At 45.3% G+C, this 18,449-nt stretch overlaps 1 protein-coding gene across 2 annotated transcripts in view; it reads left to right on the forward strand.

Annotated features, from left to right (window-relative positions):
• The window catches only part of MON2 (MON2 homolog, regulator of endosome-to-Golgi trafficking), a 182,700-nt gene that overhangs the window by 52,864 nt on the left and 111,387 nt on the right, over positions 1-18,449 (forward strand). For both annotated transcript variants that reach the window (XM_038761242.1, XM_038761249.1), the window contains exons 5-10: positions 1,515-1,644; positions 5,947-6,044; positions 6,594-6,719; positions 8,127-8,321; positions 11,485-11,609; positions 16,624-16,763. In XM_038761242.1, the coding sequence (XP_038617170.1) occupies positions 1,515-1,644; positions 5,947-6,044; positions 6,594-6,719; positions 8,127-8,321; positions 11,485-11,609; positions 16,624-16,763 (814 nt within the window). The remainder of the gene's footprint in view (positions 1-1,514; positions 1,645-5,946; positions 6,045-6,593; positions 6,720-8,126; positions 8,322-11,484; positions 11,610-16,623; positions 16,764-18,449) is intronic.

An 18,449-nucleotide genomic window follows, 5' to 3' on the forward strand; every position in this document is an offset into this window, starting at 1 on the left:
CTTGCGTCAGAACGTAAATGTGAGTTGTTTGTCCGAATCAGGCCTGCCAGGTGTCATCTGAAGCCAGAAGATAGTCCTACCCGCCTCCCCCCAGTGAGGAGCTAGGCTATACTTTTGCCAGGGGGAATCTCAGCTCGGCCTTTTCCAGCTAAGAGCCGTGAGACCCCCCCAAAATCTCCACATCGGTAGGGCGGAACACCTCATCTGCCCGTCAGGGTGGCGGTGACCGGAGCCCCCAATAGAGTTTAGGGAATTGAGGGGGGCGACAGGCTCCCGTCGGACCTTCGGACAGCTCTTCCCCGGAAGCTCCGGCAGCCTCTTCCCTCTCCCATCCCTCCAGCAGAGTCGACACCAGTATGACGCGGCCCCGGCCCCGGAGACGTGGTAACCGAGGATCACACCCCCCCCATCTCCCCACCTCCGAGCCACCAATCCGCCGTCCTAAAAGGTTTTATTATCATTTAGGGACATGCTAGTCGGTTGGTAATGGGAAACAAAAATATTCTATCCAAGTTTCCCTGTATCTTATTAGAGCCAAAATGTTGCAGATGAGATCCATTCTATTGACCAGATTAATAAGACAGATACTAGATCAAAAGCAGTAGCAGTCTGGGTGCGGGTGGAAAAAAGGGTGGGCTCGGGAGTTTTTCAAAGGTTTAAAGTCCCCGGATTATAAGGTTTGTCTATTGTACACAGAAATGATGCTTGCAGAATTACCGAGTTAGTGGTAGAGAGAAGACTCGGTATGAACCGGGTGTTTTTTCCAGGAAAGCAAGAAAGATGCCTAAAAAGGATATTTATGATGAGTCTTCATTTTAAGAACAGGAATGAGCACCCGAAGAGCATTTTGATGCTCTTTCCTTGAGACCCACCCTTTTCCTAAAACTTAGGTCCCAGCAGGGCATGGCCGAGTAAATCTGCCAGGCCCAGCTCATGGATTTGAATTATTTTGAAAAGTTTTGGATGGTCACAAGCCTCCAACCAAATGGAAGTTCCTCCAAAGATGGGAATCAGGCCGAGTTATTTTATCAAGGATGGGATTCTTTTCTGGGGTTGCTAGGGAACCTGGAGCAACAAAGCTTCCAAGCTTCCTGATAGAAAGACCCGAGACTAACCTAGCTAAGGTCTTGGGCCGCCCCTCTGGGCTTCTTTTTGAAGGTCAGCTTCAATTCAGCCTTTGTACTTTATGTTTTGAAGAGTGGGGATACGTGATTGATTATATTCTGCTTCTCTGGGGATCCCGTGAGCCGAAGCATTAACGTCGTAGGCCCGGTCGGACCTGAGCCATGGGAACGCAAATAGCCATTTCTGCACACTTAATGTTCAAGTTGTTTTGTTTTACGTGAGCCTCATTTGTAGAGTCGGAATGCTTCGGTCCACTTGCAGACTTCCGATAGAACGCGTAGATGCTCCGTTCATTCTGACCGAGCAGATAAAGAGAACTTTTTGGTTGTCTCCGGTGAAGTACGGTTCACATTTTAAAATCATTTTCCACTCGTGGAAATCTTTTTCAGGCAATCGTACTTTGCTTTCGGCTGCACTTTACAAAAGACAATATCACAAACAACACTGCGGCCGCTACGGTGCGGCAAGTGGTGACGGTGGTGTTTGAGAGGATGGTGGCCGAAGACGAACGACAGAAAGGTAACAGGGCCTCTTGCTTAATGTTTCTTTGGTTATCTGGATGACTCGGCTTGTCCCTCTCCCTTCTGTCCTCCCTGATATGCAAGCCAACTTCTCTCCTCCGCCGTCTTGCGCTTCCTCCTGACTTCATGACTTCGCGACGGGGATGTCCCGCCGACAATTCAGACTTAATGCATCCAAAAGAGAACTCCTGGTCCTCCCGTCCAAACCCCGTCCTCCCCCTGACTTTCCCATCACTGTTGACCATACCACCATTTTCCCTCTCTCAGAAGCCCACAGCCATGGCATTCTCTGAAACACATCTCTCATTCTACCGGCATTCTCTCGGTCACCAAACCCTATCAGTACTACCCCAGTGCTTAGAACAGTGCTTGGCACATAGTAAGCGCTGAGTAAGGACCATTATTGGGGAAGCAGCGTGGCTCAATGGAAAGAGCACGGGCTTTGGAGTCAGAGTTCATGGGTTCAAATCCCAACTCTGCCAATTGTCAGCTGTGTGACTTTGGGCAAGTCACTTAACTTCTCTGTGCCTCAGTTACCTCATCTGTAAAATGGGGATTAAGATTGTGAGCCCACCGTGGGACAATCTGATCACCTTGTAACCTCCCCAGCGCTTAGAACAGTGCTTTGCACATAGTAAGCGCTTAATAATTGCCATTATTATTATTATTGTTATTATTATTACCTTCACTATATCTCTTCTTCTCCATCCAAACTGCTACCATGCTGATATGGGCATTTAACATATTCAGTCGTATTTATTGAGTGCATACTGTGTGCAAAGCATCATTATGAGTGCTAGGCAGAGTACGATATAACAGCAAACAGACCCATTCCTGCCTACAGTGAGCTCGCAGTCTAGAGGGGGAGACAGACGTTAGTATAAACAAATTAATACTGTATCCCATCTTGACTATTGCATTAGGCCTCCCCACTGACCTCCCTCCCTCCTAACTCTCTCACTCTAGTCCTTATTTCCCTCTGCTGCCCGGATCATTTTTCTTAAAAAAACCTGTTACCTTCACGTCTCCCCACTTGTCAAAAGCTTCCAGCGGTCGTCCATCATCTCAGCAACAAGAAAAGACTCCTCACCATTGATGATTTTAAAACACTCAATCAGCACTCCTCCCCCTAGCTTACCTCGCTGCCCTCCAACTGCAGCCCAGCCCAGACTAACCCCAACCTTTTCACTGTACCTCGATCTCGTCTCCTCTTCGCTGAGCCTTTGCCCAGGCCCTCCATCCGACTTGGATGTTTGTACCCGACAGACCACCCTTCTCCCTGGCCTCAAAGCAGGACTAAGATCAGATCTCTTCCAAGGGATTTCTCACTGAATAAGTCCTCATTTCCCCACCCTGTTCTCCCTCCTTTCTGGATCACCTGTGCCCTTGGATCGGTTATCCCTTAACCGTGGAAAGAGCCTGGGCTTTGGAGTCAGAGGTCATGGGTTCACATCCCGGCTCCACCGAGTGTCAGCTGTGTGACTTTGGACAAGTCACTCAACTTCTCTTTGCCTGTTACCTCATCTGTAAAATGGGGATGAAGACTGTGAGCCCCCGTGGAACAACATGATCACCTTGTAACCTTCCCAGCGCTTAGCACAGTGCTTTGCACATAGTAAGTGCTTAATAAATGCCATCATTATCATCATTATTATTATCATTAACCATTTTGTTACTCTCCCCTAAGCCACAGAGAACCTATGTACATAGCTTAACACAACATTCATTCATTCAATCGTATTTATTGAGCACTTACTGTATACAGAGCACTGTACTAAGCGCTTGGGAAGTACAAGTCGGCAACACATAGAGATGGTCCCTACCCAACAATGGGCTCACAGTCTAGAAGGGGGAGACAGACAAACAGACAACACCATTTCTCCTATGTGAAACTTGTCTCCCTCTCTAATAATAATAATAATAATGATGGCATTTGTTAAGAGCTTATTACGTGCAATGCACTGTTCTAGGCCTTGGGGGGGATGCAAGGTGATCAGGTTGTCCCACGTCTCACAGTCTGACTGTGTGACTGTGGGCTCACAGTCTTAATCCCCATTTTACAGATGAGGCAGCTGAGGCTCAGAGAAGTTAAGTGACTCACCCAATGTCACACAACAGATATGTGGCGGAGCCTCTAGGCAGTAAGCTCCTTGTGGGCAGGGATTGTGTCTACCTACTCTGTTGGATTGTGCTCTCCCAAGTGCTTAATACAGTGTCCTGTGTACAGTAAGTCCTCAGTAAATACTATTGATTGATTGATTCATTCAATCAATTGTATTTATTGAGCACTTACTGTTTGTAGAGCACTGTAAGCGCTCGGGAAATACAAGTCGGCAACCTGTAGAGACCGTCCCTACCCAACAATGGACTCACAGTCTAAAAGGGGAGACCTCCCTCCCTGTTCTAACTGCTTGGAAGAGAGACCTGGTAGACATGTTCCCTTCTCTCCTTCTCCAGCCCAGCCCGCACCCTCCACTCCTCCATCGCTAATCTCCTCACTGTACCTCGTTCTCGCCTGTCCCGCCATCGACCCCCGGCCCACGTCATCCCCCGGGCCTGGAATGCCCTCCCTCTGCCCATCCGCCAAGCTAGCTCTCTTCCTCCCTTCAAGGCCCTACTGAGAGCTCACCTCCTCCAGGAGGCCTTCCCAGACTGAGCCCCTTCCTTCCTCTCCCCCTCGTCCCCCTCTCCATCCGCCCATCTTACCTCCTTCCCTTCCCCACAGCACCTGTATATATGGTTGTACATATTTATTACTCTATTTATTTATTTATTTATTTATTTTACTTGTACATTTCTATCCTATTTATTTTATTTTGTTGGTATGTTTGGTTCTGTTCTCTGTCTCCCCCTTTTAGACTGTGAGCCCACTGTTGGGTAGGGACTGTCTCTATGTGTTGCCAATTTGTACTTCCCAAGCACTTAGTACAGTGCTCTGCACATAGTAAGCACTCAATAAATACAATTGATTGATGTTCCCTACCCACAGGGAACGCACAGTCTAGAGGCGGCAAGGGACATAATAAATTAGTGATGGAGGAATGAGAGAGTGTTGTGGTATGTACAGGGGCGATGTGTGTCAGGTGAGGTGTACAGATCCAAGAGCATAGGCATGGTAGGAGGGAGGGTGAATTGGAGAGATGTGCGACTAGTCAGGGAAGGCCTCTTGGAGGAAGTGTGATTTTAGTAGGGCACTCATCCTATCCCGACTGGATTACTGCATCAGCCTCCTCTCTGATCTCCCATCCACCTATCTCTCCCCACTTCAGTCTATACTTCACGCTGCTGCCCGGATCATCTTTGAGCAGAAATGCTCTGGGCATGTTACTCCCCTCCTCAAAAATCCCCAGTGGCTACCAGTCAACTGACGCATCAGGCAAAAACTCCTCACCCTGGGCTTCAAGGCTGTCCATCACCTTGCCCCCCTCCTACCTCACCTCCCTTCTTTCCTTCTATAGCCAGCCTGCATCCTCCGCTCCTCTGCCACCACTAACCTCCTCACCGTGCCTCATTCTCACCTGTCCCGCCGTCAACCCCCGGCCCACATCCTCCCTCTGGCCTGGAAGATTCCTCCCTCTGCACATCTGCCAATCTAGCTCTCTTCCTCCCTTCAAAGTCCTACTGAGAGCTCACCTCCTCCAGGAGGCCTTCCCAGGCTGAGCCCCCTCCTTCCTCTCCCCCTCCCCACCCCCCCGCCCTACCTCCTTCCCCTCCCCACAGCACCGGTATATATGTTTGTACAGATTTATTACTCTATTTATTTTGCTTGTACATATTTACTACTCTATTTATTTTGTTAATGATGTTCACCTAGCTTTACATCTATTTATTCTGATGATTTGACACCTGTCCACATGTTTTGTTTTGTTGTCTGTCTCCCCCTTCTAGACTGTGAGCCTGTTGTTGGGTAGGGACCGTCTCTATATGTTGCCAACGTGTACTTCCCAAGCACTTAGTACAGTGCTCTGCACACAGTAAGCGCTCAATAAATACGATTGAATGAATGAATGAAGGTGGGGAGAGATGTGGTCTGCCAAATATGCTCTCAGGACAGTGCTTTCCTAAGGGACTGTCTCTATATGTTGCCGACTTGTACTTCCCAAGCGCTTAGTACAGTGCTCTGCACACAGTAAGTGCTCAATAAGTACAATTGAATGAATAAATACCATTGATTGATTGATTAATTATTTGGGGTGCCAATAGTATCGTCTTAGATTTGATTACTGTTCTACTACCAAGAGGAATGTTTGACCAAATAAATATGAATATAAATTCTTATAACCCACTGTCTTGATTTCAGACGTTGTTGAGCAGCCATTACCGGTTCAAGGAAATAGCAATAGAAGATCTGTCAGCACCCTCAAGCCTTGCGCTAAAGATGCCTATATGCTTTTCCAGGTATTTCTAATGAAGAATAAAATTTGTTCTATTCTATATGTGGTAAATAATAATAATAATAATAATAGTTTTGGTATTTGTTAAGCGCTTACTATGTGCCAAGCACTGTTCTAAGCGCTGGGGTAGAGACAGGGTAATTAGGTTGTCCCCCATGGGGCTCACACTCTTAATCCCCATTTTCCAGATGAGGTAACTGAGGCACAGAGAAGTTAAATGACTTGCCCAAAGTCACACAGCTGATAAGTGGCGGAGCTGGGATTAGAACCCATGACCTCTGACTCCCAAGCCCGCGCTCTTTCCACTGAGCCACGCTGGTAATGTGGTAACAAAATCATTGTTTGACACTTTTGACTTTTGTCAAATATACTGAAGTAATGCTCTCAAAAGCCGCTTTGTTTTTTTAAAGATTCTATTTCAAAATCGGCCTTCCCAAGTAGAAAAGAAAATCACCCGTTCACTAAGAGGAGGCCGTATTTTTAATTTTATGTTTAGAGAATCCCAGAAAGTAGCACCCTGCCCTAATGAAGGAAATTCTGTTTGTTTTCTCAGGATCTGTGTCAGTTGGTTAATGCTGATGCCCCATATTGGCTAGTGGGGATGACAGAAATGACTCGGACATTTGGGCTTGAACTTCTGGAATCAGTCCTCAATGATTTTCCTCAAGTGTTCTTACAAGTAAGCTGTGTTCCAGATCTTGCAACAACAAGATAACTCCAGGTTCTCACTTCAAAATAGTTTATGAATAATTCTGAAATGTTGGCCACTTAAAAAAGTGTCAAAGACACTTCAGACCGTAGATTCTTACCCGTGATTATCTTCAAAGCTTCCTTGTGATTGCTTGAAGACAAAAAAAAAAACCAACAATCTGCAGATTTTCCCCCTTATGGAAATAAGTGCCTTTAGCTAGTGGCAACATTGAGATCTCTGAAAGCCAGCAAACCTGTAGTCATCTGGCAGATCTCTGTTTTTGGATGGTGTGTCTTGCTCTCCATTTAATTGATCCAAGTGGATCACCTTCTGCTCTCTTTCTATGCAAAGAGTTACCTTTCTGGTGCAATGAAATAAAATACAATAAATGAACCATATTTGGTATCCGGCTATAAATTTTCACCCACGTTTGTGTGATCCCACTGTCATTTCTTTAATCTTTGGAGATTTTTCCCCAAGAACATCCTAAAGAAAATGAATGAGCATGACTCTCCCTCTACTCTTCAGGAAGTCAGACCAGGGTTCTGGTGTACTCCCAATTCATCCTGTGAAATTAGACTCGATATTTTCGGGACTTAACGACACTCGGGGTGCTGCTTAGTGAAATCCTGCTGCTTTCAAGAGCTGTGTAAATTGGTTCAAAGAGTTGGGCAATAATCATTTTAACTTTAAACCGGACAGCTGAAGAAACGTGAACATTCATTCATTCATTCAGTCGTATTTATTGAGCACTTACTGTGTGCAGAGCACTGTACTAAGCGCTTGGGAAGCACAAGTTGGCAACAACAGTGGGCTCACAGTCTAGAACACTGGTCGTGGCGCTGGCCCAGATTCACTCGTTCATTCAGTTGTACATATTTATCACTCTATTTATTTATTTTACTTGTACATATCTATTCTATTTTATTTTGTTAATATGTTTGGTTTTGTTCTCTGTCTCCCCCTTTTAGACTGTGAGCCCACTGTTGGGTAAGGACTGTCTCTATGTGTTGCCAACTTGTACTTCCCAAGCGCTTAGTCCAGTGCTCTGCACACAGTAAGCGCTCAATAAATATGATTGATGATGATGATGATGGTTGTATTTATTGAGTGCTGATTGTGTGCAGAGCACTCTACCCAGTGCCGGAGAGTACACTATAGCAATAAATAGACACATTACCTGTCACAATGAACTCACGGTCTGGGGGGGAGAAAGACATTACTAGGCATAAATAAATAAATTACAGATATATGCGTAAGTGCTGTGGGGCTGGGAGTGGGGATGGATGAAGGGAACCAGTCAGGGCAACACAGAAGGGAGTAAGAGAAGAGGAGAGGGTTCATATTTTGGGATCGTTGTGCATCAGTTAACAGGAGCCTTTTTCTTCCTAACAGCATCAAGAGTTTAGTTTCCTTCTCAAAGAGAGGGTCTGCCCTCTCGTGATCAAGCTCTTCTCCCCCAATATCAAGTTCCGCCAAGGCTCCAGTGCCGCTTCTTCCCCCGCACCAGTTGAAAAACCGTATTTCCCCATCTGCATGCGCCTCCTGAGGGTTGTGTCTGTCCTCATCAAGCAGTTTTATAGTCTTCTGGTACGTCGTGAGTAGGTCGCGTGTTTTGGTGGGTTGGACCAGTCCCTGCCGTTGTGGTAGTAATAATAAAAATAATCATCATCATCATCACAGTAATACTGATTGTATTTGTTAAACGCTTACTCTGTGTCAAGTACTGTCCTAAGCGCTGAGGTAGATACAAAGATCATCAGGTTGAACACAGTCCCTGTCCCAGGTGAGGCTGACAATCTTAATCCCCATTTTCCAGGTGAGGTAACTGAGTCAACCACTACTGGTTGCCCAGATTACACATTATTGCACAGATGTTTATAAATTTGGTTAGGGCCTGAAAGTGCCAGGAACTTCAACCCTTGTGATGAAAAGGCACTGTTCATTGTTATTTTAAAAGGTGTGTTGTTACATCATCATCATCATCAATCGTATTTATTGAGCGCTTACTATGTGCAGAGCACTGTACTAAGCGCTTGGGAAGTACAAATTGGCAACATATAGAGACAGTCCCTACCCAACAGTGGGCTCACAGTCTAAAAGGGGGAGACAGAGAACAAAACCAAACATACTAACAAAATAAATTAAATAGAATAGATATGTACAAGTAAAATAAATAGAGTAATAAATATGTACAAACATATATACATATATACAGGTTACATAATGCATTTCTTTGTCATTTTATCTGGAAAATTGAAACATCTTCGTATTGCCAGTAATCTAAGCATCCTGGAACAGAAAGGAATACATCCGGAGCTTCTGAAATTCCTGGGAAATGGGAAAGAGAACTATTTTAGTAGTTTATCTAGTCAGAGGATCCTTCAGCATCCTTTTAAAAGAGATCTGTGGTTGTCAAACTTCCCTCTTAAAATCGGTTCCTGCTAGAGGTGACTATTGAAAGTAATCTCTATATGCACTTAGCACTGTGCTGTGCACACAGTAAGCACTCAGTAAATATCATTGGTGATGATGATGATGATATATAAACATGTTGTAATTGTGAAGAGTTGTCCTTCAGTTCAAAGTTGACACCACTTATGTGAGATTGTATCCTCATGTGTGATCGAGACGGAGATACTTGCACCTTTCCGTACATGCCTTAACTTTCTGGCTAAGAGAAAGAGTTCTCTAAGAGATGAAACATGAACCTAGTTTGCCCTACACTAGTGAAATTACTGGTGCCGGACCTGGCGATAATAATAATAGTAATAATTATGGTGTTTGTTACTGTACTAAGTGCTCGGGGAGATCCAACATCATCAGGTTGGACTCTGTCCCTGTCCCACTTGGGACTCACAGTCTCAATCCCCATTTGACAGATGAGGCACAGAGAAGTGAAGTGACTTGCCCAAGGCCACACAGCAGATGAGTGGAGGAGCCAGGATTAGAACCCATGACCTTCTGAGTCCCAGGCTTGCGCTGTATCCACTACACCATGCTGCTTTTCTGAAAAAGAGTGATGGAGCTGGAGAAACCACCCGCCACAGATTCACACCACTCCCTTGGCTTTAATAATAATAATAATTGTGGTATTTGTTCTGAGCACTCTACTAAGCGCTGGGGTAGATACAAGCACAACGAGTTGGACACAGTCCACGTCCCGCTTGGAGCTCACAGTCTAAATCCCCATTTTGCAGATGAAGTAACCGAGGCCCAGAGAAGTGAAGTGACTTTTTTTAAAAAATGGCATTTATTAAGCGCTTACTATGTGCAAAGCACTGTTCTAAGCGCTGGGGAGGTTACAGGGTGATCAGGTTGCCCCACGAGGGGCTCACGATCTTAATCCCCATTTTGCAGATGAGGTCACTGAGGCCCAGAGAAGTGAAGTGACTTGCCCAAGGCCACTCAGCAGACAAGTGGTGGAGCCGGGATTAGAATTCATGTTTTGTTGTCTGTCTCCCGTCTTCTAGACTGTGAGCCCGTTGTTGGGTAGGGACCGTCTCTATCTGTTGCTGAATTGTAAGCGCTTAAGATAGTGCTCTGCACACAGTAGTAAGCGCTCAATAAATACAATTGAATGAATGAATGAAATGAAATGACCTTCTGACTCCGAGGCCCATGCTCTATCCATTACACCATGCTGCTTCCCTCCAACAATGCCCTCCAAAAATAAGCAACAGTGTCTCCCAAAACAAAGAGGAAACTTCAGCAGCTGCTACCATTTTGGGGCACTGCCATGCTGGACGGGGCGGCAAGGAAATTGCAGCTCATTTCCCTATCCTGCCCCGAGTTTCGCAAAAGGGGCATCCGATGACCGTTCCTTCCCATCCGGAATTGCCCTGAACATGGATGGGCAGTTGGTCCACTGGGGCTGTGCCGGCCTAGAGGAGGGCGTCCTGGTTGAAGTATTCATTACTTTAAAATTCATTTTAGGATACTTGAGGGCCCTGTTATTTTGAGTTTACATTTTATTAGCCCTCTGCTTTCTCTTTCGGTAGCCAAAATATTCGCTAGTGAATCCTGAACATTTAGGTTGTCTGTGGGTATGAGCCGTATCTCTAATTATTTATTTATTTATTTATTTTACTTGTACATATCTATTCTATTTATTTTATTTTGTTAGTATGTTTGGTTTTGTTCTCTGTCTCCCCCTTCTAGACTGTGAGCCCACTGTTGGGTAGGGACTGTCTGTATATGTTGCCAATTTGTACTTCCCAAGCGCTTAGTACAGTGCTCTGCACATAGTAAGCGCTCAATAAATACGATTGATGATGATGATGATGTATTCGATTTTTTAAATGAAAGTAATCTGGAAAGTGACCCCCAAAAGAATTATGGGCCTAGTATTCCCCTGCCAGAGAAGCAGAGAAGCAGCATGGCTCAGTGGAAAGAGCACGGGCTTTGGAGTCAGAGGTCATGGGTTCGAATCCCGGCTCCTCCAATTGCCAGCTGTGTGACGTTGGGCAAGTCACTTCACTTCTCTGGGCCTCAGTTAACCTCATCTGTAAAATGGGGATGAAGACTGTGAGCCCCCCGCGGGACAACCTGATCACCATGTAACCTCCCCAGCACTTAGAACAGTGCTTTGCACATAGTAAGTGCTTAATAAATGCTATCATTATTATTATTATTAGATCGATTTAAAAAGCGTTTTTCGATGACATCAACCTCGCTCGCCTAGCGGAAGGATGGAGGAGTTTCCCCTTTTCAGCCCATGATATGGTTACCACAAATGTGTTGTTTTTTCTAGGTAACCGAATGTGAGATATTTCTGTCACTACTGGTGAAATTTCTGGACGCAGACAAACCACAGTGGCTCCGAGCTGTGGCTGTGGAATCAATTCACCGGCTCTGTGTGCAGCCTCAGCTGTTAAGGTATGTAATGGAATTAATTGTGAAACTTGTTAATAATATTTTGTGCTATTTTTTAAGCATTTACCATGTGCCATTCATTCAATCATATTGTTTATTAATAATAATAATGGCATTTATTAAGCACTTAGTATGTGCAAAGCACTATTCTAAGCTCTGGGATAGATACAAGGTGATCAGGTTGTCCCACGGGGGGCTCACAGTCTTAATCTCACAGTCTTATATATATATGTATATATGGTTGTACATATTTATTACTCTATTTATTTATTTATTTATTTCACTTGTACATTTCTATCCTATTTATTTTATTTTGTTGGTATGTTTGGTTCTGTTCTCTGTCTCCCCCTTTTAGACTGTGAGCCCACTGTTGGGTAGGGACTGTCTCTATGTGTTGCCAATCTGTACTTCCCAAGCGCTTAGTACAGTGCTCTGCACATAGTAAGCGCTCAATAAATACGATTGATTGATTGATTGATTGATTAATCCCCATTTTACAGATGAGGTAACTGAGGCCCAGAGAAGTTGAGTGGCTTGCCCAAAGTCGCACAGATGACAGTTGGCGGAGCTGGGATTCGAACCCATGACCTCTGACTCCAAAGCCCATGCTTTTTTCCACTGAGCCACGCTGCTTACTGTATGCAGAACACTGTAGTAAGCGCTTGGAAAGTACAATTCAGCAATAAAGAGAAGCGCATGGAAGGTACAATTCAGCAATAAAGAGAGACCGTCCCTGCCCACACTGGGCTTACTGTACTAAGCACTGTGGGGGTTCCAAGAAGTTAGTTTGGACTCAGGCCCTGTCCCATATGGGGCTCACACTCTTAATCCTCATTTTTCAGGTGAGGTAAATGAGGCCTAATGAAGTGACTTACCCAAGGTCACCAGCAGTCATGCGGCAGAGCTGGGATTAGAACCCAGGTCCTTCTGACTCTGTGGCCCATGCTCTATCCATTAGGCCATGCCGCGTATGCCTGCTGTAATTATTAAATGAAAAGCTCTAGGTGGTTCTAGACTGTGAGCACGTTGTTGGGTAGGGACCGTCTCTATATGTTGCCAACTTGTACTTCCCAAGCACATAGTACAGTGCTCTGCACAGAGTAAGCACTCAATAAATATGATCGAATGAAGGAATGAATGAATTCTAGCCATAATAATAATAATAATAATGATAGCATTTATTAAGCACTTACTATGTGCAAAGCACTGTTGTCCCATGGGGGGCTCACAGTCTTTATCCCCATTTTACAGTTGAGGGAACTGAGGCCCAGAGAAGTGAAGTGACTTGCCCAAAGTCACACAGCTCACAAGTGGCGGAGCCGGGATTCGAACCCATGACCTCTGACTCCAAAGCCCGTGCTCTTTCCACTGAGCCACGCTGCCTCTCTAGCCATAACGATGTATACCATTAGATTTTAAACTCCTTGAGGGAAAAGACGTGTTTCTTAGTTTTGAATGTCATCTGAGAAGAGTTCTCTGTACACAGTAAGTTCCCATGAAGAATTGGTGGTGGTGTTCTCCAATATGGATAGTTGAACAAAGAAATCTGTTTCTTAATATTATGCAAGGGGTGGAGAAAGATGGGTGTGGTGAGTCCTGGCAACTCCAGACCATTCATTCAGTGGTACTTATTGAGTGCTTACTGTGTGCAGAGTACTGTACTAAATGATTGGAAGAGTACAAACACCTGTCTACATTTTTTTGTTGTCTGTCTCCCCCTTCCAGACTGTGAGCCTGTTGTTGGGTAGGGACCGTCTCTATAGGTTGCCGACTTGTACTTCCCAAGTGCTTAGTACAGTGCTCTGCACACAGTAAGCGCTCAATAAATATGATTGATTGAATGAATGAATGAATGAATGAATGAACAAGGAACAGTCACATTCCCTGCCCCAAACAAACTTATAGTCTAGAGGGGTTAGACTACCTAAACCAATGTCATCAAATGCAGGAGCTTGAATTTAACCTAAACCAATGTTAATATATGCAAGTAAAGTACACCTCCCCTCCCAGCCTCACAGCACTTATGTACACATCTGTGATCGTATTTATCTGTATTGATGTCTATTTCCTCCTCTCTAGACTGTGAGCTCATTTTGGGCAGGGAATGTCACTGTTTATTGTTGTATTGTACTTTCCCAAGTGCTTAGTACAGTGGTCTGCACATAGTAGGAGCTCAATAGATAATAATAATAATAAGAATAAGAATAAGAAAAATAATGGCATTTATTAAGCGCTTACTATGTGCAGAGCACTGTTCTAAGCGCTGGGGAATTTACAAGGTGATCAGGTTGTCCCACGTGGGGCTCACAGTCTTCATCCCCATTTTACAGTTGAGGGAACTGAGGCCCAGAGAAGTTAAGTGACTTGCCCAAAGTCACACAGCTGACAAGTGGTGGAGCCGGGATTTGAACCCATGACCTCTGACTCCAAAGCCCGTGCTTTTTCCACTGAGCCACACTGCTTCTCTGATTGAACGACTACAGCAGGCCCAAATCAGTCAGTCCATCAATGCTATTTAGTGAGGACCTGCTGAGACTAAGTGACTGGACGAGTATAACAGCCTCTCCCCTCTCTAATCCATTCTTCATTCTGCCCACTCCTCAAAACCCTGCAGTGGTTGCTCATTATCCGCCTCTGCATCAAATAGAAACTCCATACCCTTGGCCTTAAGACATTGTCAGGTCTGCTCCTCCTCTGACCATACCTTTTATTCATTCATTCATTCTGTCGTATTTATTGAGCGCTTACTGTGTGCAGAGCACTGTACTAAGCACTTGGAAAGTACAATTCGGCAACAGAGTCAATCCCTACCTAACAATGGGCTCACGATCGAGAAGGGATTATTCACCCCCTCCCTGCCCCCTGCCCCACAGCAATTATGGAAATATCTGTAATTTATGTATTTATATTAACATCTGTCTCCCCCTCTAGACTGTAAGCTCGTTGATGGTAGGGAACGGGTCTGCTTAATTTTATATTGTACTCTCCCAAGGGTTTATACAGTGCTCTGCACACAGTAAGTGCTCAATAAATGCGCTTGAATGAATGAAAGAAGTATCTTGCTGACCTTCCGCTCCACTCAGCTCACACATTTTGCTCGTGTAGCATCCAGCCTCCTGACTGTACCTCAGTGTCGCCTGTCTCGCTGCTGACCCCTTGCCCACGGCCCTCCCCCTGGTCTTGGGTAGGGACTGCCTCTATGTGTTGCCAATTTGTACTTCCCAAGCGCTTAGTACAGTGCTCTGCACATAGTAAGCGCTCAATAAATACGATTGATTGATTGATTGATTGATTGATTGGTCTGCGGCTCCTTCCCACTCCATCTCCGACAGACCACCAGTCTCCACCCCTTCAAAGCCCTCTCACAGTCACATCTTCAACAACGCTTCACCGACTCAGCCCTCAATTGTCCTATTCCCTAGCCAGTCCAGCAGATTTATTCAGTGCTTACCGTCTGCAGAGCACTGTACTGAGCCCTTGGGAGAGTACACTATAACAGACGCATTCTACGTCACTTGTGTCCTTGGATTTGTATGCTTTAGGCACTTGAGTTTTTGCCCTTCCAACTCTGCATCAGATGGAAACTCCTCACCATTGGCTTTAAAGCAGTCCATCACCTTGCCCCCTCCTACCTCACCTCACTACTCTCTTTCTACAACCCAGCCCGCACACTTCTCTCCCCTAATGCTAACCTTCTCACCGTATCTCGATATCATCTATTTCACTGCCATCCTCTCGCCCACATCCTGCCTCTGACCTGGAACGCCTTCCCTCCTCCCATCCAACAGACAATTACTCTCCCGCCTTCAAAGCCTTATCGAAGGCACATCTCCAAGAGACCTTCTTTTCCTCTTCTCCCACTCCCTTCTGCATCACCCTGACTTGCTCCCTTTATTTATCTCCCCTCCCAGCCCCACAGCACTTATATACATACCTGTAATATATTTATATTAATGTCTCTCACCATCTCTAAAATTGTAAGCTCATTTTGGGCAGAGAATATGTCTGTTTATTGTTGTAGTGTACTTTCTCCCAAGCGCCTAGTACACACAGTAGGTGCTCAGTAAATATGATTGATTGACCCATCTCCCAGCCCCACAATGCTTATGCATGTTGGAGCACACCTCTTTGTAGAATGAGCACAGTGTATATACAGTTCTAGCTCATTTTCAGTTATTTTAAGGAAAGGAGAACCTTGTAGCTGTGCAAATGCTAAGGTCACATTCATTATCCCACTTACATTCATTCATTCATTCATTCAATCGTATTTATTGAGCGCTTACTGTGTGCAGAGCACTGTACTAAGCGCTTGGGAAGTACAAGTTGGCAACATATAGAGACGGTCCCTACCCAACAACGGGCTCATTCAGTCGTATTTATTGAGCGCTTACTGTGTGCAGAGCACTGTACTAAGCGCTTGGGAAGTACAAGTTTGCAACGTATAGAGACGGTCCCTACCGAACAGCGGGCTCGCAGTCTAGAAGGGGGACAGTCAACAAAACAAAACGTGGACAGGTGTCAAGTCATCAGAATAAATGTGTGTATGTGTGTGTATATGCACACATATATGTGTGCATATATTCATGTTCATTTCTGTTAACGTTTGTCTCCCCTTCTAGACCATAAGCTCCTTTTGGGCAAGGAATGTGTCTACCGATTCTGTGGTATTGTACTCTCCCAAACACGTAGTACAGTGAGGGAGGAATCATTCTTTTACCTTGCCATTTCCCCTAACTTTAATTGATTGTAATGTCTGTCTCCCCATGTAGATTATAAACTCCTTGGGCAGGGATCTTGCCTGCCAACTCCGTTATCCTCTCCCAAGCGCTTAGTTCAGTGCTCTGCACACAGTTGGCGTTCAATAAATACCACTGATTCACTGGGAGAGCAGTTGTCTCCCAGGTGAGGAATAAGTACAAAAGGGAAGCAGAACAAAAATAATGCACAGTATGGATAAGCGTCTACCTAACTTAAAAAAATTCTACAAAGTACTGACATGATTAAAAATATTTTCCAGGTCCTTTTGTCAGTCGTACGATATGAAGCAGCATTCTACCAAGGTTTTCCGTGACATTGTGAATGCCCTGGGGTCTTTCATCCAGTCCCTCTTCCTCGTTCCGACCGCTGGAAATACATCTGCTCCCGCAAATCAAGCTGGTAAAGAAGAATTTGCTTTTTTTTTTCCTTTTATTTTACCCCACATTCATTTGGTAGCTTCATTAGCTCGATGCTTTGTCTCTGTCAGACAGATCGCTCTCTAGCTTTGTCGTCATCTCGCATGGAAATGTGCTAGCTTCTCTGAACGGTTTCAGCCCCGAGCCTGCTGATCAAACATTACTCCATCTGCCCGAGGGAAGCAAGCTTTCCACTTTGGGCAGAGGAGCAGAATGTGCCAGCGTCGTATGAGAGAGGCAGGATCTGATCGAGCCGTCAGTAGTGTTTAGTAAGCACTCACTGTGGGTAGAGCACTGTACTAAGCGCTTGGGAGAGTACAGTCTAACAGATTTGGTACGTTCTTTCCAAAACAATGGGGGTTAGGACCCTGCCCAATTAAGTGAGCCCCGGCGGTCAGTATCAGGCCGATCGTCTTATACCTTCAGACATTTTTCACCCCAGGAATGGACAGCAAGAAAGGAGGGTGTCCTGGGAGAGGCCCTGGCTTGGAGTGTCACGGCCAGGCATCACAATGATCATCATCATCATCAATCGTATTTATTGAGCACCTACTGTGTGCAGATCGCCTTACTAAGCGCTTGGGAAGTACAAGTTGGCAACATATAGAGACAGTCCCTACCCAACAGTGGGCTCACAGTCTAAAAGATCAATCAACAATGGTATTTAGCACTGTCCTAAACACTTGGGGGATCAATCAGTCAATGGTATTTTAGCACTGTACAAAACACTTGGGACAGTACAGGGCAGCAGAGTTGGTAGATATACACTCTCTGTCCCCAAGATGTTTAGAGGAGGAGGTGACGTTTCTGTTAATTCTGTCGTAAAAAAAAAAATAATAATAATGGTATTCGTTAAGCACTTACTGTATACCAAGCACTGTTCTAAGCTCTGGGGTAGATACAAGGTGATCAGGGTAGGGACCGTCTCTATATGTTGCCAACTTGTACTTCCCAAGCGCTTAGTACAGTGCTGTGCACACAGTAAGTGCTCAATAAATACGACTGAATGAATCAGGTTGTCCCACATGGGGCTAACCGTCTTAATCCCCATTTTACAGTTGAGATAACTGAGGCCCGGGGAAGTGAAGTGACTTGCCCAGAGTCACACAGCTGCCAAGTGGCCGAGGCAGGATTAGAACCCACAAGCTCTGACTCCCAAGCCCGCGCTCCTTCTTTCCCAGGCGCTTAGTAGAGTGCTCTGCGCATAGTCAGCGCTCAGTAAATGCAGTCGATTGAGCAAGAAGACAGACATCAATCAGTGCTGAGACGGACTGAACACCAAGGGATCAAAGGATACGGAGCCAAGCGAAGAGGCAACGCAGAAGGGAGGAGACTTAAACTTAATAAGGGTTTGAAGGTGGTCTGGAGTTCCAGGTCAGAGGGAGGACGTGGCCAAGGCGACAGACTCTGTACAACCCGATTATCTTGTATCTACCCCAGCGCTTAGTTCAGTGCCCAGCACATAGGACGTAGCCTGGCCTAGTGCACAGAGGAAAAAAAAAAAAGGGACCTGGGTTCTAATCTCAGCTCCACCACTTGTCTCCTATGTGACCTTGGGTGAATCACTTCACTTCTCTGGCCCTCAGTTCCCGCTTCTGTAAAATGAGAGTTGGGACTGTGCGCCCCGTATGGGACATGGATTGTGTCCCACTTGATTAACTTGGATATG

Source organism: Tachyglossus aculeatus, chromosome 2 (genome assembly GCF_015852505.1).
Source record: "Tachyglossus aculeatus isolate mTacAcu1 chromosome 2, mTacAcu1.pri, whole genome shotgun sequence".
NCBI classification, from domain to species: Eukaryota; Metazoa; Chordata; class Mammalia; order Monotremata; family Tachyglossidae; genus Tachyglossus; species Tachyglossus aculeatus.